Source organism: Haemaphysalis longicornis, unplaced genomic scaffold (assembly GCF_048455015.1).
Source record: "Haemaphysalis longicornis isolate Haplotype H1 unplaced genomic scaffold, Haemaphysalis longicornis Haplotype H1 scaffold_9, whole genome shotgun sequence".
Taxonomy (NCBI): Eukaryota; Metazoa; Arthropoda; class Arachnida; order Ixodida; family Ixodidae; genus Haemaphysalis; species Haemaphysalis longicornis.
In genome coordinates, this window is record NW_027526460.1 from 166,938,736 (window position 1) to 166,961,107 (window position 22,372).

The following is a 22,372-nucleotide window of genomic DNA, read 5'->3' on the forward strand; positions in this document are numbered from 1 at the left end:
TGTGCACCGCAACCTTGCTTCATCTCACTGCCTCGATTCCCGTGCCTCCCACCACCACCCTCACCTTGGCGAGCAGCGCGTAGAGGGCGTGGCTGCGGTGGTCGAGCACCCGGAAGGCCGCCCGGCGCACGGCCAGGGCCAGGCAGCCGGCTCCCCGCAGCAGCTCGTAGCCGTCGGGCAGCTGCGCGCCCAGGGTGCCCCACGGCTGGGGGCCCGACTCCGGCCCCTGCAGGGCCAGCAGGTCCACGCCGGCCGAGAGCTCCCGCAGGGCCCGCTCGACGCCACACTCGGCCAGGTCCAGCCAGGCCACCGAGAAGGCCGGCCCCCCCCGCTGGAGCCCCACCTCCCCGTTCTCCCGGGGGGGAGCCGCCAGACGCGCCCCCCCGCCACGGACGGGCTCCGTGTTCCCCGGCAGTGGCGATGACAGCAGGCTGGCCGTGCTGGGGCTCGGCTGTGCAGGGCCCAGCCTTTCGGCAACCGGCGGCGGCTGCTGCTGCTCCGGGATGCCTGGCCTCGTGGGGCTCGGCCCTTCGAAACTGCAAAGGCTTGGTCTCGCACTGCTTGGCTTTTCGGCGGCGCCCTGCTTTTCAGGACTCAGCTTTTCTGGGCTGGGCTTTTCACAAGCTGGCTTGTCAAAACTTGGCCGGTCAGCCTTTGGTCTATCTGTGAAGGATCTGTCCAGGGCTTGTCTGTCAGCAGCCGGTTTGTCGAAAACTGTTTTGTCAGCCACTGCCTTGTCTGAACTTGGCTTCTCAGCAGCTTGCTTGTCACTGCTGGGCTTGTCAACTGCTGGCTTTTCAGAGACGGGCTTCATAGGACTTAGTTTGTCAGCTGCTGGCTTCTCAGACATTGGCTTCACAGGACTTGTCTTGACAGGGCTTGGCTTGTCAGCAAATGGCCTGTCTACAGTTGGCCTGTCTGCAGGTAATTTGTCCACAGGTGGCTTGTCCGCACTCGGCTTCTCCGCGCTCGGCTTCTCCGCGCTCGGCTTCTCCGCGCTCGGCTTGTCCGCACTCGGCTTGTCCGCGCTCGGCTTGTCCGCGCTCGGCTTGTCCGCACTCGGCTTGTCCGCACTCGGCTTGTCCGCACTCGGCTTGTCTGCACTTGGCTTGTCTGCACTTGGCTTGTCCACACTCAGCTTGTCTGCACTCGGCTTGTCTGTAGTTGGCTTGGCCGCACTTGGCTTGTCCGCATTCAGCTTTTCAGGGCTAAGCTTGTCAGTACGAGGCTCTTGAGAAATGCACTTTGCAGGGCTTGGCTTGGCCACAGACTTGTCAGGGGTCAGCTTCTCAGCACTTGGCTTTTCAGGGCTTGGCTTGTCGGCTGCAGGCTTCTCAGAAGAAACTGGTTTTTCGGGACTTGGTCTTTCCGAGCTAGGTTTTTCTGGGGCTGGTTTTTGTGGACTCTGTTTCTGTGGACTTGGCTTTTCATCAGCTTTCTTGTCCCCACTCGGTTTCTCGGGACTGCTAAGTGCAGCCTCTGCAAGAACAGAAGCACCACGAAAATAAAGGCATCCAGCATTTACACCAGAAGTCGTGGACAACCAAGCTGTAAGGGGTCATCAGTGCAATGACAGGCCACAAATGACTGCAAGGTAGGGGACTGCTTAAGGGGGGACGCGGAGATCAGAAGGCGAAAAGTGACCAAAAAATCTTTTTTTTTTCCTGCAAGTCACATTTTCGGTTTGCCCGTTTTATATTCCATGCGTTTGCAAAGTTTCCCCGTCGAAAACGATCGCAAAGTACCAAAGAAAAATATTTATGTCCGCCGAGAAGGCAGAAGGCAAAACATTTCCCGATGGCAAAGTGCCAAAGAACAATATTTATGTCCACTGAGGTGACAAAATATTTCCGCAAAATGACTAAAACAGGCCTTTTTGTGCAGCGCTGTATTTCCGCCATATTGGTCGCATTAGATCGGCAGTCTTCAACTTCCGCTTTCCTCTCGCTGCTTTCATTGTCGCTCACTCACAAACGCACAAATGGCAGAAAAAGAGACAGTGAAACGAAGCAACCGATAAGATTCAAACACGCGATTGGCTATGCGGCCGCGTTCTCTGGAACGGCTCTCCTGATTGGGTGTTGCCATGACAACAAGATGGCCGCCGGGCGGTTCGGCTGATGCGCAGTTCGCACACGATCCGTTTCGATAATATTTTTATCGGTTTCGCGCTCGGCTCAATTCCTGTTGAGTGGTTTCATGCGTGGTAGTTCCATTCAGTAACGTTACTGTTATCACGACGGCAATGCTTGAGATCGGGCGCCAGATTACGGGAAGTGCGCCGCTAGAAAGACGCATCGAAAACATGCCTGCAGTTTCGCCATGGGTTGTCGTCCTTGAGTGGGAAACGCAGTCCAGAATATATGTTCGTGAAGTGAACTTTTGGACTCATTGCGATATTATAAAACGCTGTATCACAGCGTTACTGCTGTTTCACAGCAAGCTTGCAAGCTTCGGGAGTGGAACTGTCTGTTGTGGCACGCGCAGCGCAAGGTGCAGCACCGAGTTCGCGCTACGCCCGATGGTCGAACTGGTCAGTATTGCAGGCGAGTAATAATTGATGTATGCAAAGTGAAATTTAATTCTAAATGAGAGGTGGCTATACATAGCAATGCGACTTAAATTATGATCTTGGTGAACGTGTGCGTCATGAACTTTGAGTGAAGGGCTGACGGGGTGCAATGACCCGTCACCTCACATTGAGCAACTTATGCCGTGGCTCTGCACTCGTTCGTACAATGATGTCTGAGACTACAAAATATTACTTCCAGTGTTAGAATAATTAAAAAAATACATGTCAAGGTTGCAGCGTTTTGCAATTTGATAATCTTGATGCCACATTACACTGCTTATTTGGGCAATGCAGTTAGAATGACTGTTTCGCCTGAACTAGAAGAGCGCGGTATGCTAATAATAATTAATGTTGCAATTGGGTACAAAAAACTCCCTCGCACTTCCCCGAGGGGGAGAGTGTGTAAGTGCGAATGCACGGTTGTTGATTGCGCGATTACGGTGGACATCGTGATCTTAATGAGTAGTCGAGAGATTACACACACGCACACAACTACAAAGAAAGATATTTCACTCGTTATTGCTGGTACCGTTGCCCGGTCCGCCATCATCGTTATCGAGATGCAGGACCAGCGACCGCTCTCGACGACGACGTGCGCTCGACTAATACCCTCCCACGCCACGCGGCTGCTACACGAGCGCCCTCACGCGTCGGAATGCGGAGCGCCCGCTACGCGAGCGAGAGCTCTCCCGCCCGAAGTGGAGAGGAGGCGCCCAACACCCGCAGTCACTGAGCGGAGAGAGGAGGAGGAGAGTAGCGCGCGCCCATCTCCCCCCGTTGCTAGGGAAGACGAGGAGCGCGCGCACCCACAGCTGTTGCTATGCGGACGACGGCGGCGGACGATTCGGCTCGCTTAAGAAGTGCATTCGCACTTAAAAGCATACATTCTGCTTTCCAACAGCTCGTTTTATGCTTGCGATGCGCTCAAAATCTTTTGACGCTGAACAGCCCCATGAACTAAGCTGTGGCTTCAGCAAGGTTATGACACCCAGAAATCAGCTGAGTCTATAGGCATGTTAATATTGTAATAATAACACGTAACAATATTGAAGAAAACCATGCCTTTATCTGCATTTTGGAGACAGCTATTCTTAGGCATACCGTATTCACTCGCATAATGAACCCACTCGCGTAATGAACCCTCCCCCCCCCTTTTCTTCGAGAATTTACTTTTTTGTCCCTGAATAAAAAACGCAGCGGGGATATGCGTTTATCTCGGCATGGTTGCTGATGCTGTAGATGATCGCAGTAACTTGATATCATGCCACAGTACACGCAGAAATGCTAAAAACGCATTTCAACAAAAAGAGATCTCAACAGCAGCTGGAAACAAGAGCGGGAATGGTGTGGCTCACAATTTAAAAATTGCGCGCTTGAGGTGCGCCACCTGCTGAACACAAAACAAACCTTGCGCCATAAAAACGTTGCGGCGTGCAAACAAACCACAAAACGCACTTTACACTCCTTCTCTGCTCTTTGCTGTCAAACATTGCCGTGCGCGCCACAGTGTTTGCCGCGTTGACCGTTTCTTTCCCAAGGCTCGCCCACAGACAAAACACAGCAATAACTAAGCGTGTACACATCGCAAATCCGACTAAAAGTTCACTTCACGCGCCGCTATCGCAAGCGCGCGCACACCACGAAGCGTTCGATGACCTCCGCCTTTCGAGCCACACAACTTCCCGTGACCTGGCTCGTTATCTCAGCCATTCGCATCGTGATAACATCCATGTTGAATACCGCAGACTGAACAGAAACTTGGCCGAGTGAAGCAGCGAAAATGAGCTCAAACCGCCCACGTTACGCAGCTCAGGCGGCCGCCATCTTGCATTGCGCCGTGACACCCAATCAGAAGGGTCGTTTTAGCGTGCCCCGACTGGAGGACCAATAGCGCTTCAGCGTCTATTTCTAGCTTCGTTTATGCATTTCTTTTCTGCTGTTTGTGAATGAACGAAGATAAAAGAGACGACTGGAACCAGAGAAACGATCGCTCGGCCGATCAAATGATATCAAAATGGCCGCGCCCGGTGGCACCCTTGCGGAGACACAGCGTTCCAAAAATAGCCGTTTTTTCGCACTTTTGCGCCGATATTTTGTCACCACCCCTGGCAAAAGTATTTTTTTATGCCACTTCGCGATGCTTTTCAGCGGAAGAACTTTACTGACGCACAGAATAGGAAACATAGAAGCCGAATATGTGACTTTCAAAAAAACGTTGTTTTGGTCAATTTTCCGAAGTTGAAAGCCGCGTCCCCCCTTAAGGGGACGTGCTCCTCCAAACAACTTTTTTTTTAATAATGAAGTTAGGAGGCTGAAATTTTCACAGCTTGTAGAGATTGAGCTCCTCTGGTCATATATGTAATCAGATTTTGAACAGCTGCTCCGGATAAAATGTTACGCAGCATGACTTTCAGAAAAATGGCTTTTTTGTGCACACTTTTTTTATAGTAAAAATTTTTCCTGAAACTTTTAAAATAGCCTAGGTGGTTCTTTATGAACTGCAGAGTGCACAAATCTACCTGAAAAAGCCTCATCATTATTTTCCTCACCACGAAAAAAAAATGACTGGTAGTGTGCCTTTTTTTGTTCTGTATATTTTTGTTTTATGACCGTCAGAAATATCTAAGGACACAAATTGCATAATGAACAAGATTTGTGCACTCTACGTGTTATAATGAACATCTGTGCAAAATTTCATCCTGATACGACAACTTTAAGTGGGAAAATAAGTGTGCACAAACTCAGAAAACGGACAAAAACAACAAGCTGAGAAAAACGCAATTGAAAGTTTATTTCTTTGCAGATTCAGAAATTCTTGCTCAAACAACATGAAACTTGGTGGGGATACAGTCTGAAATGTCCACATTGAGGTACTAAAACTAGAATGCTCCTGCTGCATAAGTTGCACCCTCACGGTTTTTGCTGGGGTAGTCCTTGGTATGGGACCGTTTCACCAGGCTGCGGCATTGGGGCTAGCCTTAGCAGTCAGCTTGGCACACATCTGCCTGATCCTCCACTGGTCACTTGCATTGCTTAGTCTGACCAGTTCTTCTGAAGGGAAGATTCCCAGTTCTTGGAGAACTTGCTCAAAGCTAGTGTGGCCCCTGTTGAACCACAACCCTGCGAGGGCAGTGGCAGTCTCCACTACAGTGAACTGTAGGTTGTACGATAGCATCCTGTGCCAGATGCGCAGTGCTGCTTCCGTCTCCATGACATGGGATGAGCAGTCGACATTTTTTTCACACACAAGAGGCATGAAAGGCTTGCCACACTTCCTCCTCTTGCTCATCAAGCTTTTGGTGTCGGCTACAAGTACAAGTAGTTTGACAGCACCCCAAAATCCAGGCAGAGACCAGTGTCAAGAGAAATGGCAGTGCCAACACTGTTGTGGCTCGTGTCTTTGCTTCTGCCAAGTACCATCAAAAATCACACTGAGGTCAGTCTGACCAGCTTGCAACGCAGTTACTTGCCTTGCTTCAGCAAGGTTGTCAGAGACGCCTTTTGCGGCCGCAACATGAACTTTCTCGGCAGTGTTGTAGAACGTCTTTTGATGCTGTGGTTTTGGTAGACCAAGAATGGCACAAAACCTGCACAGCTGATCGTGTCCGATGCCAACCGCGCGTGCAGCGAGTACTGCTTTCACATTGACGGCGAAACTATCACGGGGACTTCCCCTGCAGAGTTCCGGTTTGCGGCCTCCGCGACCGACGGCGGCAGCGCGCTGCGACGAGTAAACAGAAGAAATCACTCCCGCAGCCACTCCCGCAGGGCACTTCTTGTTTGTGCACTTCAGTTCCAGTACCGATGCGAGGCCCTTCCGCTTGTTCGCAACCTCAACTACGACGAGTTCGCACTTCCCGCACGTCGCGCACACGGTGCCACTCAAGGTCAGTCAGAGCGCCGACTTCACAGATAACTGCACCGCTCCCGTGGCTGGCTGTCTCCTCACCTTGGAAGGCTGCCGACTTCTTCTCCGATGCGCTTATAAAGCCGATATCTTCGCTGATAAAATCAGCCCCGCCTGGTAGAGCCGCGCTTGCAACGCTTGAAGGCCCGGCGCCGTTAGGCCTCACGGTGCCGGTCGTGCCGGCATTGGCCGTGGTCGTCACAATGCTGCGCCGCTTGCGCTTTCCTTTGTACCGGCATGAAGTACGCTGCTTCCGGCGTCAAAAGTCACGCTTCTCCTCACCGTTCACGATTAAAAACACACGATAAGGAAATAGAAAAGATAGCGCGAAGTAGCGAACGGAACGATGCGGGCGATGGCGGCGATGGCGGCTCACAAGCGGCAAGAGCCAATGGCGATCCCGCTTTCGCGTCACGTGATTTAAATGCCCAGTGGGAGCTCGCAAAACAAGCGGGAAGAAACATTTTTTTTTTTTTTTTTTTTACGCGGAGATACGAAGCTGGCGAGCGGCTCAATCGAGAGGAGGAGGCTTGATCTATCTCTCTCAAGTGACCGAAATGGCGGCGAGCCACGCTGCCGTGCGGAATAAATTCTCAAACCTGGCCGAAATTTGGCTTGATTGCGCGATTTCTTGGGTCACCGCGAGTCATTCAGACACATTTTTCACTAAGTTCTCGTTCGTATTTCGTTTTCATTTTTTTGCCCATGAAAGAAGGATAGCCAAAGATGCTAATGCAAGGGAAAACAAAAAATCGGTATATTTCGAAAAAATCGCGTTTTTTCGACCCGCGTGTCCCCTTAAAGGGGACACAAGTCTTCAAAACCAAAAAATCGCGAAATTGATCTTAAAATCAGGATTTTAGGATTCTGCAACACTTCCTTCCTTAATGTGGAACGTTCTGCCTCGTGAATCAGTATTAAACATGATATGTAAAGCACACGTGGGAGCTTAATTACCGCTGAAGTCAATGCAAAAATGCCTCTTTTTTTCATATTACATGGCGGTCTATCCACGTCCCAATCGCCGCAACCTCAGTATCGTTTGAAAGAGACGCCTTTTATTTTCTTACCACAGTTGCCTCCTTAGTCACTGGCCAAATGGCAAGGTGGCACCGCAGAAAAACTGAAACTGGCAATGATATTCGCTAAATCAAGGCCCATGACTGAACCCATCTCCTGATTGGCGGAACCCGGTTGGTGTTGTCTGCTCCGGTGGTGCGAGTGTGTTCGAGGTGGCTCCCTCTGTTTATCATGCTCACACAAGGAAGGAGCAATGCGCGTGAAAGTTCTCCAACTGGCACAAGTTGGGAAAAAAGTGGCAGGTTCACATCTGCCCAATACGTTCTGCACCTGTGGAAAGCCTGGTACCAGGCTATGCCAAAGCTGCCGGGTACGAAGCAGGCCCAACAGGTCACTTCAGAAAGCAGCCGTGTTCAACGAGACACTGTCAAGTTGCACCCTCAGGGTTTTTCCAAGAGCATTTGAACATTAGTGGTAAGCAATGCCTTCAACTACGGCAACTAAACAGAAATCGGATTTCTTCACTGGCACCCCCGATGCGGACCACCTTCCAAGCCACTTCATTACTGCAAGTTCTGACATGACAGACGGGTTGCTGTTGGCCCTGAAAAGCAAAGTGTGCGGTGGTGGCGTGGCATTCTGCACAGGCGAGCGGGCATACTCGACCTTGCCAGAATTCAATATACACCAACGACAAAACTGCTTTACTCTAGGCATTTTTGAAGTTCCCTGTCCAAAACAATCGCAATGTACCAAAAGAAAAAAAAAAACACAGAAACAAAAACCATTGGGCTTCGCCATTTTGGATCAGCTGAGCCGTCAGTCACTTCCTTTATCGTCACTCACTCAAAAACGCACAAATGGTAGAAAAAGAAAGACTGTGAAACACGGCAACCGACAGAATCTAATGCGCGATTGGCTATCCGGCCGCATTCGCTGAAACGGCTCTCCTGACTGGGCGTCGCCACAGTAACAAAACATGGCTGCAGGCAGGTCCCCTGCTGCCTGCCTAGGGCACTCCGAGCGCTTCGCCAATGTTATCCTCGGTTTCACGGTTGGCTTGGCTCCCGTTTGGTCGTTTTAGCTGCTGCAGTAGTGAACAGTGACCTTACCACGGTGGTAATGCAGGAATACGAGAAGCTGCGTGACTCGGAAGACCTACCGCGAAGTTGTGGGCACGTTTTCAATAGCCCCACGAGGTCGTCAATCGTGAAGGGAACGCACCTTTCTTGTCCTCCTCCTCCATCGCTGCCCCCAGCTCCATGGGCTGCTCCTCCGGAGGGTCTCCTGCAAGACAGCACACAGGGTCACATGGCTGCCCTGCTGCTGCGCAGACACTGGCCCTTGGGAAGCTTTGAGGGGGGACGCGGCTTTCAACCTCGGAAAAATGACCAAAACATCATTGTTTTGAAAGCCACATATATTCGGCTTCCATGTTTCCTATTCTGTGCATCTGCAAAGTTTTCCCCCTGAAAAGCGTCGCAAAGTGGCATAAAAAAATACTTTTTCAAGGCGCGGTGACAAAATATCAGCGCAAAAGGGCCAAAAAACGGCAATTTTCGGAGCGCTGTATCTCCGCAACGGTGCCACCAGGCGCGGCCGTTTTGATATTGTTAGATCGGCCGAGCGATCCATCCTTTTGGTTCCGCTCGTCCCTTTTATCTTCGTTCATTCACAAACGGCAGAAAAGAAATGCACTAACGAAGCTAGAAATAGATGCTGAAGCGCTATTGGCCCTCCGGTCGGGGCGCGCTAAAACGGCCCTCCTGATTGGGTGTCGCGGAGGCAACGCAAGATGGCGGCCGCCTGAACTGCAAAGTGCGCGTTTTGAGTTCACTTTCGCTGCTTCGCTCGGCGAAGTTTCTGCTCAGTCTGTGGTGTTCAACATGGACGTTATCGCGATGGGAACGCCTGAGATCACGAGCCAGATTACGGGAAGTTGTGTGGCTCGAAAGGCAGCGGCCATCGAACATTTCGTGGTGTGCGCTACTCTACCGTCGCCAGACCCCAAAGATTGCCACGCGATGTGCGAGCTTGCGATAGCGGTTCGCGAAGTGAACTTTTAGTCGGAGTTGCGATGTTTACATGCTTAGTTATTGCTACGTTTGACAATAGCACTAGCCTTGGGAAAGAAACAGTCGATGCGTCAAATGCTGCAGCGCGCACGGCATAGACTGCGCAACCGGTTACATGGCTGCTCCCTTTTCCCCCCAGAGGTCCGTGGGGAAGCCAAACAAGGGACGTCCCTCCTCTCGGCCCAGTCCACGGCCTTGCCCTGGATGCGGGCTGCCTGGCAATGCACAACCGACCGCAGAGGATGCCAAGTGCCACGGTGGGTATAAGCCTCCCAAACTTTCATGGTGCCAACGCAGTGAAAATCTTGCCACTCACGTTTCTAGGGAAACCAGTTTGGCAGTTCACCCTTTTGTTACCACACCAAAATCGACCGGTTTTTAGGGGTCTAAGAAAACATTTCTTCTTGTGCCCAACATACTGGTCAGGCAGATACTTCAGCGAAACAAAATGCCGATAATTCATTGCCCATTAATGCAACACCAGTTTTTAAAATGCTCTCATAAACAATGGTTGCAAAAAATATTGAAATCTAAATTTTCGTTAGACATCTAAGAAAGCATTAAAAAGTATAACACACCATCAATAGTATAAAAAATTTAGACTATACATTTTGTACGTAAACATTCCACAAACATGTCCTAGAACAAGTTAAACTGCGCAGAACAATGTGTCGGATATGAAGAAAAAGATTGAGAGATGTGCGAAAGCTTCCTAACACCAAAGCTTTCACTAAAAGTGCGCCCAACCTTCACTGACAGTGCACCTAATTGATCACCAAACCTTCAAAGAACCAAACCGCAAACAAAGACTGAAACCATGTGACGATTTTTCACGCGCTAACTAAACAATCTAAATGTATACCAATGCGTGGTTTACAAGTTAAAGGTATAAGTTGTACTCCCCTTCATCGTCAATGTGTATATTGTCTCGTCTAGAACTGTTCCTTTTTTTGCGATTTTGAAGCAACTGTTTTGACCCAATAGCAGCCCGGCTTCACGCACGTGCCGTCTGTGCGGAGATCTTGTCACAGCTTTTTGTTCGGCCAACCAGTCTACGGAGCGATGCATTAGTTTGCTGACCATCCGCCCCACCAAGGCAGCTTTCGCTTGAGAAACGTTCGCACACGCAGTGCCCACGCCGTGAGGTGGGGTCCCAACCTCCATTCCAAAATGTGGCCATTCTGAATGGTTCCCCGGAAGGAATCTCGTGGTTGAGATTGGGCCCCGCTTGACGTAAAAACCCCTTGTCAATGACAGAATTTGCATCTATAGCCAGCACAAGATTCGGAGCCATAAGCAATAAGAAGAAATCCACTTCAAAGTTGAAAATAAAACTTGGCGGTGGATGCTTGCTGACGCTCACTGTGAGCTTACATTGCTTATCTGTCAAAAATTTCCCTCGCAGTTTATTGTCATCTTCTGACTCACTATTGCAGCCCTGCTTGCAGGAATGACGGGCAAATAAGCAAACAAAGCTGGCATTTCCCTCTTCCGTTTCCCTTTCAGTTGATCAAAATGCAGCCATTGCGTCACAAAGTAGGGGCAAGGTACTGGTGCGGTCTAGAGCACAAACAGTTGGCCACAGTAGCGACACCGACCACAAGTTGGATGGTCTTACAAGCCCCTTCTAAAGCGACCAGCTAGCGCCCTGCCCTCGCCTTGTCTGGCGATCACAGCCATCTCGTATGCCTTGCCCACAATAAACACGTCGTTGCCCGTGCTCCGCCTGGCTTAAACATGGCCACAAGGGTAGAGGGATGCATGCTTTGTAGATCAGCTAATCCCCCACTGTGAGCACCTTTCGCGGGTGAAGAAGTTTGAGCTGGGTGTGGGCACGCTTTACAGGTAGCAACATCCGCGCGTGGAGACTAGGAGATTGTAAGCGAAGGCTTAACCACCTGCACTGCATCTCGTTCATGTTGCTGCTTCTAATGAAGGGACTTCAGCCGCTTCCTGCCGGGGAAATTGCTCGAGAAGGGTGGGGGGGCTTGATCGTTCACAGCCGTAGGTTACTGACTTCACTAATTGCGTAGCAATGCTTGTCCAAAACGAAACTGAAAGCACGATGGCTGACTGAATAATAAGGAAAGCAGTCTGCCTCACAATGTATAAAAGCTGCATTCCATGGAAAGCTTTGATTTATATTTATTTCACATGCTCAACTACTTGGGAACTGTTTATCTCAGGAAAACTTTTGTAGATGCTTCACAAATGAGCTCTCACCATGCACAACTTTTGTGACTCACAAACTGCAGGGGTGAGACAGCTGAATCAGATTTGGGAGCAGTTTTTGGAGCAGCAAAATCTCAATTTTGGAGCAGAATAACCTGATTTGGAGCATACAAATGACATTTATTAAGGGGGCTCACGGGTCTTTGGAGCTAAACATACGGGTCTTTGTATGTTTAGCCGTCTCCCTCTTGGCATTAAATTTCACTTCAGATATATGATCATTATTAAAAGCGTGAAATAATAGCCCGTCCCGCTATCGGACACTGCTTCAACATTTTGCGGTGATGCAGCCTGCGCTGCTACTTCTGCAGCGTCGATCGATCATCCCATTCCCGCCACTCGCAAGCTCACTGTCAAAGGCAGCAATAACTCGGCGTTTTACAACACCGCAATAAGGCTGAAACACAACGAATTCGCGGGCGCCATGTTGTTTTTGATAAACTCCCGTCCTTGGAGTCCCGCAAATTTCCGCAACAGATCAAACGACTAAAACCCAGCCACCCGCATAACTAAAACCAAGGTAGAAATCGGCAAAGAGCACTCTGCCTGATCCACAAGCAACTGCTTCGCCCAGTGGTCACGTTTTCATATCTTCACCACACCAAGATGGCGACGCCCAGTAATGTCGTTCCAGAGATACGGTGCTCCAAAACTTTCCGTTCTTTCATCAACTTGCACAACTAGTTTGACGGTTCAGTACACATAAGTATTCTTTCTACAGGACTTTGCAATGGTTTTCGATGGGAAAACTTTAAAAACGCACAGAATATAACATGTGCAGCCCAACATAGTGACTTTTGAAAAAACGATCTCACTATCTCGGGGACACTTTTATGCAGGTTTTTTATTGAATAATCAATCAATTAAAACTGTGAAAACAGCATCACCTCGGGAATGCTGGAAAATTATGCTGTCAGTAAGCATTTTCCCCCACTGAAACTGACGGGAGCGTTAAAATTAGGAGTGTGCGAATATTCGAAACTTCGAATATTCGATTCGAATTTTTTGGTATTCGATTCGATTCGAACGAAACTTTTATTGTTTGAAATATTCGAACCACCCAAAACTAAAAAAAAAAATTCAGAGCGTGTCTCGGCAGCAAAGTCGCGAAGCATATACAGGGTTCGTACAGGCAACAAAGGCCAAAATTCAAGGGTTTTCAAGGACTTTCAAGGACCAGAAAACACATTTTCAAGGACCCAACATAACGGTTTATTTGTAAATACTTATACAGAAAGAACTTCTCAAGACTGCAAAACTTATTGCACAACACGCAGAACATATTGACTGTATCATATTTAGGAACTTATTGCACAACACTTCAGTAGGTGTTCATGATTCATGAAAGCTCTTTCATCTTCTCGGTTATTTCTTGGCTGAGGCTTAGGAGCTCTTCCTTCTTCGTTTTAGATGTTTTCCTGAGGCTGTTTGATTTGACAATGAGGGTAATATCCCCTGTCTCTTCCGCTTTCTCAGCAAAGGTATCTGCTGAAGAAATTAGATCAGCTACCGTTGACACAAGCTTCGCCCTCTTCTTCCTCAAGTTTTCAATCTCCTCCTCGACAATGCGCCTTTTGGACTGTCTTGCTCCTTCAAGCTGCTCCTTCTTCTGAGATTCAAGATACGCTTGATAGCGGTGCCTAGCTGCTGACACTGAAATCCTCAACTCTGGTAATGGGAACTTGCAGGATACCGCCTACCTTGTAGACGGCATCACATATGATCCTCTGCGCGATGTAGGAGGCATCCTTCAAGTTCTCGACAGAGACTTGACGGTTTACACTAAACCCCCTCTCTACGGTGGCCTGACCATGGCTAAGGGTAAGAAGGAGGTGCACCACTTTCCATAGCTCGGTGTAGGACGAATTGAACTTCAGAAGTTCTGCGAAAAATTCGTCCAGCCTGTCTGCGCTCTTATCGAACAGTCTCAGCTTATGCTTTTCTTCTTGCAGCATCCCAGCATACTCGGCAAGTACTGAGTCTCGTTGGTGACTATGCAACCTTCTTGCAACAATAAGGGCATCCAGAACTTTCTTCATACCTGCTAGGCACTGCTCTGGTTTGGTGCACATCTGCCGGGGGTCCAACGAGGATAAGCCTCTCACAAAGGTATACTTCAGAGGGCTCTTCTCAAGGATCTTCTTGGTCATGTTCACTAAGAATGTCTTGCACTGCATCTTAAATGCAAATGAATCTTTGGCGCTGACCTTTGAGTCCTTGAGGATTTGTTCGGCTGTGTGGCCGATATCCACCTTTTCAAGTGCACGGTGGTTGCTTGGGTCTTCAATGTTAATTTTCAACAGGCTTGTGACTGCTGTTGACGCAGACAGAACTGAAAACTTTACAAACTTTGTGAGAAGCACTTTGGCAACAGTCTCAAGGTCCTTTGCCAGAAGGAACACAAGAGGCTTGTCTGCTTGATATTCTGTCAGGAAAGGCGTTGCAATCTTTGCAACCCCAAGAGCAAAATGAAGCATTGCTGGAACCAGTGGGTCAGTGGAGAAGTTGCACAAGTTCTGGAACGAGGCACACTTTGGCAGATTCACTTCCTTTCTTCTTGCAGACTCAATGTATTTTTTCACATCAGACCACAAAAACAGGGCTCGCTCCATCACGGGGACATTTTCCACCCAGCGATGGGCAACATACTTTAGGGGAAATGTTGTCTGGCCAGTCACTGCTGTGAAGTCTTCACGTCTTGCTGGAGAGTCCTCGAACAGTGCACTCAGGCTTGACAGTAGTGTGTCCAAGCCCCAGTGGCTGGCAGTCAACCCTGCCCTGAAGGCATTGTGTACAATGTGCAGTCCACAAGTGCCCAAATCTACACACTGCACCTGATAGTTTTGTTGAAGATACTCCTGCAGACCTCTGAAAAACTTCAAGTTCACATTAGGTCCGTCCATGGAAATTTGCAGGACCTTCGACAGCGGCAACTGCTCCAGTGAGTTCAACAGCTTTTCTTGAATGTCATCTGCCGTTGCGTGGCCCATAAAAACGGATGTGAAGTACCTTGTCGTGACTCTTTGAGATGCGTCCCAGTATCGGATGTGAACATCCATTTGCTTTTGATGTAAAAAATCGTTAGCAGACTCATCAAACAGGACGACGTAACAGTCGGCTTTCTCTATCTCCTGTTGCAAAGACGAAGAAAAATAAGGCCCAAGACCATGGCACGCTACGTAAGCGCACTTTTTTTCCCCACAAGCGAAGGCCTTTGCGATCTCACTGTCCGGGAACATTTTTTTGAAGAGATCATTTGTGTGCGCTGATGAACTGTAAGAGTAGTGAGACGTCACCACCTTTAAAGTCCACAAAATCTCCGCATCTGTCACCAATTCGTGCACTTTGACTGCTGAGTTCAAATCCGATGGCTGTGTTGGGACAGCAGTGACGGGTCGGGCACTCGCGCATGGCACCACGTAACTCTGCAAGGAGGCACCACCTACTGTCTTCACGTTCGCATTGTGCTTCGCACTTTGCTGGTGGCTTTTTAGCGCGGATTCGCCCATTGACGAAATGTCAAACGTTCTTCCGCACAGTCGGCATTTGGCGCGATTTGCGCTCGCTGGGTCTGGCGAAACCCAGTCCTTATACGGGTCCTTGCTCAGCCACGACTGCTGAAAGGTGCACTTCCCGGGCATGATGAACTTCAACTGCCACTACGACCACCATTTGCCGCGTAAAAACAAGCACAGAAGAAGCAAATGAGGCGCTGTAAGCAATGTGCGCGCACACGCAAGATGGCGACGAAAAGGCGGATTGCATTGGATTGAATGAAGACGTGGATTGGATTGACACGTTCTTGCTCCCAATGTTGCCTCATGCTTTTAAAAAATCCGCTAATTGTATTGTCACTTTGTTGCAATAAATTGAAACGCTTGCTACAAACTTTTTACATTGCTTAAAACTTAAAATAGGGGGAGAAAGATTTTAAATTCCTCTAAAAAAAATCGACACTGATTATCACCAAGAAAATCAAGGGTTTTCAAGGACTGTTGAAAAATTCCAGGACTTTCAAGGCCTTGAAAATGACATTTCTGAATTCAAGGGTTTTCAAGGATTTCAAGGACCTGTGCAAACCCTGATATACACGGCGAACGGTACGTGCTTTTGCAGACTGTATCGGTGTTTATTCGTAGTTACAGTGGACTCTCGATGATACGATTCTGGGGGTGCGAATTTCGGGATGATACGAATTTCCGAAAAGTCCCGGCGAAATTGCATTGTTTGCAATGGGAAAATTTTCGGCTGTTACGAATGAACCTGCGCGGCCCGGCGGAAGATACGAACGAGCTGGCGAAGCACCCGACTGCCGAACGAGGAAGTGACGGCTCTCGCTCCCCTGTTTGTCACTCTTTCTCCAGAAACGGCCGGGCTGTTGTTTTCTGCTCGCGAAAACTCTCTGCGCACGCCCAATGCGCGCTGACACCGCCGCGAAACCACCCCCACGCTGCGCGCGGCACGGCCGGCGGCATCAACATGGCGTCGGCTCCAGCCGCGAAGTGGCGCGGGCGCTCGAGCGACTGCTTCTAACCGCTCTTTACAATGCGGCTCAAGGGAGACACGAAGTTGCTTGTGCGGTAAAGGAGCTGATAATGCATGCGAAACCAGTACTATAAAACATCATCCGCGCCGCTAGTGAAAGCGCCCATAAAATATTTGCCGGGGTGCTAAGCCTGACCATCTCCGGCGGAGCCAAGCCAGCTATCTCGATCTCATCGCAAGTAGTCGGGCTCCTCCATTCTGCCGCACACGTCGTGCGTCATTTTCTGACCGAGATAGGCGCTATTGCGGGCGCGAAATCGTCGATGTGTGCGTGAAAATACAGCGCGCGCAGAGCCGGGTGAGCGAATCACGTGCAAAAACGCACAACGTGATGCACGCTCGACTGTTGTGGCGTGTAGCGAGCTTGGGCACAGCGAATGAGGAGACGAGCGCGAAGCTTTACGTGCTCCAGAAAGGACTGCTTTGCGACATGGGGGATAAAAAAAGCAGAAAAAATCACGAATTTCTTCACACGAAAGTAAGAAAAGAAATAAACGAAAACTTTTTTCAGCGCTCAATTTTTTGGTCTGCGTTGGTTCATACGAATTTCGGATGATACGATAATTTTTCGCAATCCCGCGAGATTAGTATCATCGAGATTTCACTGTATCAGCGCGCGGCAATGTGCACGGGCTCGGGCATGCCAACCATTAGTGTCTCAAGTGTGAGCGGCTGTTTTCGGTATCTGGTGGAGTCGTGACGAGCAGGAGGTTGTCACTGCACCCCGAACATGTCGAGCAGTTAACCTTTCTCCATGTTAACATTTAAAGTGAGTGCAGACCTTAACTTGTTGAGTGCAATGGTATTGTGTAATTCCTAATTTTACTTTGTGTGATTTGTTGTGGAATAAAGTTGCAGTTTTTGTGTCTCTAGATGGTGAAAACTTTAATTTTACAAAAAACAATAAGTATTCGTATTCGAAAAATATTCGATTCGATTCGAACTTTGTTTTTATTATTCGAATTCCCTTCGAAATTAAAAAATTGATATTCGCACACCCCTAGTTAAAATCATTGGCTCTCAAACGGTTTTGGAGCAGTTTGGCGCAATTTTTGCAATTTTCGAGCTTTTGGAGCAGCCTGGCGCAGGAAAACAAATTTGTATCAAAACTGCGCAATACGCGCAGCTGTCTCACCCCTGAAACTGTAGTATTCAAAAACGTACGGAGTGTGGACACGCGTTCCCGTTTCTGGCCTCTATTCTCGGCACTGCAATCCACCAAGGCAGGCCAACTTGTTCCCACCCTTTAGTGTCCCTCTAAATGATATGATTAAGCGGCCCTGGAGGCCCCGCTACAACATCCGTGGCTCAGCGCGGCAGCTGCCCATCACCCCATCACACAGACAACAGTCTGTGACGACCTGGAGACACTGCCTGAAAGTGGCCGAGGAGTCACCACTGCTGCATCTGTTTACCCTCTAATGTCCCTCTATGAAGCCACGATGGTATCACTGTTATCAAGGCAAAGCCGTGTTTGTGAGTGGCCAGACTCATACGCATTTGGCCTCCACGGCCCCTTGAAATGAAGGGCCCTCCTCCCAGCCCAAATTCACAAAGTGTGCAGCACTCACCCGCTTCAGCCTCCTCCTTGGCTTCGGCCGGCTTCTTGCCCGAGGCCGCCGGTGCAGCAGCGGCTGCAGCGTCGTCGTCGGCCGTCTCCATGGGCTCCTCCTCCCCCTCTTCTTCCTCCTTGGCCACCTTCTGCCGCTTGCCCCCCGCCGCTGCCGGCTGCTCCTCCGACTGGCCCCTTCGCTTGGGGCCCCTTCGGCGGCTGCTGGGGGGGGCCTCCTCCTCCTCCTCTTCCTCCTCCTCCTCCGGCTCCGCAGCAGCGGCGGCTGGGCGGCCCCGGCCTCGAGCGCTGCGCTTGGGCCGCTCCACCGCAGGCGCTGCCGCCTTGCGTGACTCAGCCGGCTTGCGACCTCTGCGCCGGGGCGTCACCACCTTCTCCTCCTCTCCCTCCTCCTCCTCCTCATCCTGTCGAGGGAACAAGCACACAGATTTCACCCGCCTGCACTGACCGCACGACACACCACCCCCGTCACCCTCAGTGAACATGGCAGTGCTTTCCGCCACCCCTTGCAGACTCCCGCAATGACAAACTGCAGCGCAGGGTCTTAGTACACTGGCTAGAATAGGAAAGTGTGATTAGTGGCATGCCAGCGCCTGCGAGGCGCTTTGAAGCCGCCGATAGGGATCCGCGAGGAGGCGCGCACAACCGTTTACACGTCGCCTGGTGAGGCGCGCGCGGATCGTCTGCAATGTGATTGCCGCTTTGACCAGAAAGAAGCACCGCTTGTTTCCTGTGCCGTAGCAAGTTTAAAGGGACAGACAACCGATTTTTGTCACGTATATGTTCTTTAGCTCATATGAAAGCCAGCGTTTTATATAGCCCGGTAACCACAAGCAATTTCTAAACAAACTGGCGGAAATAATTTTAATTTGGCAGCAAACTTCCTGAAAACGGAAGGGTGGCGGTTCGTAGTGTCGAAACTTGTCGAATTCCTTGTCGAACTTGTCGAAACTAGTGCCGAATTCCTGAGAAGCCGTGGTGAAATTGCATTTTGTGCAATGGGCAAAATTTCGGCTCTGGACCTGCGCGGACGAGCCGGATGAAACGAATGAGACAGCAAGGAGCCCGACCCTCGAGCGATCAAGCAACAGCGACGTGCAGGCACTCTCCCCCTCTTTGTCTTTGGGAATGGCTAGGCTGATGTTCTCTGCTCGTGAAAACGCGCCGTACATGCCGCAGGAGTGCTGATGCCATCGCGGAACCACCAGTATGCTACGCGCGGCGCTGCCGGCGGCGGCAACAAGGCAGCAGCTTCGGCCTCGAAGTGGTGCGGGGTGCTCGAGCGACCGCTTCTAGCCACTCTTTAAAATGCTGCTCAAGGCGCACACGAAGTTGTCTGTGCAGTAAAGGACCTGATAATGTGGGCGACAACGGTACTATAAAACATCACCCTGCTGCTAGTGAGAGTGCCCATGAAATATCTGCCAGGGTGGTAAGCCTAAACATCTCCGGCGGAGCAAGCCAACTGTCTCGAGCGTTCCGAAACTGCCACCATGAGGCGCGCGCCTCCCTATTGGTGCAAGTCATCAGGCTCCTCCCACTTCCGCATGCGTTGCACATCATTTTCTCACTGAATCAGAAGCTGCCGATTGCGCGGAATCATCGACACGGGCGTGAAAAAAATCACGCGCGCAACGCCGACGCGTACAAATCAGGTGCAAAAACGCGCCACGCGCCTTGACTGTCGGGTGTAGTGAGCTGTGTAGAGTAGTGAGCTCAGGCACCGTGAGCGAGGAGACAAACGTCCAGAAAGGACTGCTCGGTGACATGGAGGTTAAAAAAAAGCCGCTCCCCACCTCTTCTCTTGCGCACACCCTGTCCCTCCGGCGATTAAGGGGGCACACGGGTCTTTGGGACCGAAAAAGTGCCAAAAAATGCACTTTTCATAAGCATCATTTTTGAAATGTTCAGGTCTTTTTTCTCCCGGTTTGCGAAGTTTTTCCTCCGAAAAGTCGGTACTTGAGCAGTAACAGCAACTTATAAAAGCCCTACAAGGCCGATTCTTCGAGATTCCGACGCCAAAATAACTATTTTTCTATAATTCCTCACTGCTGCGCAACGGGCAGTATCGCAGCGATCTCGGTTTCGTTTGAAAGAGCGAACTTCGGTCTTCAATTTCCCGCCACTGCGGTTCCTGCCCGCTCAGTCGTAGAGTGGGAAACGCGCCAAAAAAAGCAGAAATGCGCGTTCCTATTCGCCGGCGAGCGCACGTGACTAGACAGCGCGATGCGATTGGCCGAAGGCGGCGTCTGTCGTCTGCTCCATGCCGTTGTCGGCGCAATCAGGCGCCATATTGCTCGGGCTCTGACTACGACGTTTGCGATGTGGAAGGCCGGAAGAAAATCCCGCACAAAGAACCCGTATGGCAAAAAGAGAAAGAAATCCAACCTCGAGATTCTCAGAGGCCGCTCCACACCAGCGAGGAGCGATGAAGGAGATAGCGACCGACCTTCCATGGTTGGCGACGACGCACTTGTCAACGTAGGCCTAGCGCCTCCGCCGACCGCTCATAACGCCTCCAGCAGCGGCCGCATCCGTCTCGATACAGCAATGTTGCACCCGTTACAAGTGGCAGAGGTGCGTCAAAACGCGGAAAACAAGCTGCACGCGCTTTCTTCAACTGGAGCTACACAACGGAAGTGCAGCCTGTTGGGCGACCCTGACAACGCCGCAGCCACGCCGCTGGACAAAACAAGGTTCGTGATCGTCAGTTTGACCCAGCTGAACGAACTGATGCGCGCAGTGAAATGCAAGTTGTGCTCCGGTGATGTGGAAATCGGCAAGGAGGACAGGGAGTACGGCCTCGCCGTAAAGCTAGTGCTCAAGTGCGCGAACTGCGGCGACGTATCGACGGCGTGGAGCTCGCCGCGCGTTGACGGCGAGAGCAAGGCGAAGCCGTTTGCCATCAACGATTTGGGCGCGCGCGCCATGCAGTCGACTGGAAAGCAGCAAACGGCATTCAACGACGTGTTTTCGTCGATGAACATTTCTTCGCGCGGCCTGCACAACAAAACGTGGCAGAGCTACGTGAAGGCTAAACTGACGCCCGCAGCTGTTCGCGCATCGCAGAAGGTGACTGCAGACTGCGCACGATCAGTTCGGCAACTGTACGCTGAGCTCGACCTTGCAAACCCGGGCAACATCGCCGTGTCGTACGGCGGCTCCTAGATGACGAGGGGACACTCGTCGCACATCGGAGTGGGCACGGTCATCGAGTTATTCACGGGGCTCGTGCTCGATTATGTCGTGCTCTCCAATTTTTGCGCCGGCTGCGAGCGGGCGCCCAAAGAGAGTGACCCTGCCTACGAAGAGTGGAAGGCAAAGCACCTCTGCCAGAGAAACACCACCAAAAAAGCTGGGGAAATGGAAGTAGAGGCTGCCCTCATTCTCTTTCAGAGGTCGTGGGAGCGTCATAAGCTCAGGTACACCACAGTGGTTTCGGATGGTGACTGCCGCACCTACCTCGCATTGAGGGATGCAGATGTTTATGGCTTCATAAGATCCTCAAAGAGGAGTGCGTGAACCACGTGCAGAAGAGAATGGGCACTCAACTGCGCAACCTCCCAAAGCAGAGGCCAGCTGGCTCAGAGAGCCTCAGTGGTAGGGGGCGGCTGACTGGCGACCTGATCAATAAACTGACCTCCTACTATGGCTGGGCTATCAAGTCCCACAAAGGGGACGTGCCAGCCATGCACAAGGCTGTGATGGCCACGTACTATCACGTGACATCCAATGATGCAGTGTTGAACCACAGCCTCTGTACCCACTGGTCCTGACTCGTGGTGCCGCCATAACGCTGCCAAGGCCAAAGGGGAGCCAGCCCCCAAGCACCGCTACAACCTGCCCCCCCACGTCTGCGAGGCCTTGCTTCCTGTGTATGAACGGCTGGCGGACCACAAGCTGCTTGAGCGGTGCTAGCACGGCAAGACGCAAAACAGCAATGAGAGTCTTCACTCAATGATATGGTCGCTAGCTCCCAAGGAGCGCCACGCATCGCTTCACAGTGCGGAAGCTGCGGTCGCAGAGGCTGTAATGCGATTCAATGCCGGAAGCCAGTTGGCATCATCAAAGATCCTGCAGGAGCTCAACATGACCGTTGGCGCACTAAGCAGCACACGCATGGCCGAAAAGGTCCGCCGGCGAACCAAGGACTCTTCCCGCAGGCGGACATCCGCAGAAAATGTGCAGCGGACCCTCAAGAAGAGGCACCTAGGTGGTGCCAGCAGTTAAGATGACTATGCTGCGGGGGCCTGCTAGTTGTTTCGTGCAAAAAAAGTACTCCACCTTCTACTGTTTGCATTAAACAAAGCACCGCTACGTTTTTTGCCATTTTCTCAAAATGCATATTTTTGACGTATAGGAACTTCTCGAGAGGCATACCACAGCACGTAGTGCAGCTAGAATGATTTTTCTTTCAGCAGGAAGCTGAATGTTTAAACCATGTGGTATGG

General features: G+C 50.7%; 1 protein-coding gene and 1 pseudogene across 3 annotated transcripts in view; both read right to left on the reverse strand.

Annotated features, from left to right (window-relative positions):
• The window catches only part of LOC144152994 (uncharacterized), a 63,736-nt gene that overhangs the window by 21,566 nt on the left and 19,798 nt on the right, over positions 1–22,372 (reverse strand). For 2 of the 3 annotated variants that reach the window (XM_077684614.1, XM_077684612.1), the window contains 3 exons: positions 17,923–18,325; positions 8,724–8,786; positions 65–1,479 (listed from right to left, as the gene is read on the reverse strand). In XM_077684614.1, the coding sequence (XP_077540740.1) occupies positions 65–1,479; positions 8,724–8,786; positions 17,923–18,325 (1,881 nt within the window). The remainder of the gene's footprint in view (positions 1–64; positions 1,480–8,723; positions 8,787–17,922; positions 18,326–22,372) is intronic. The other variant, XM_077684613.1, reaches the window with a different exon arrangement.
• Positions 12,908–15,716, reverse strand: LOC144152995 (uncharacterized; annotated as a pseudogene).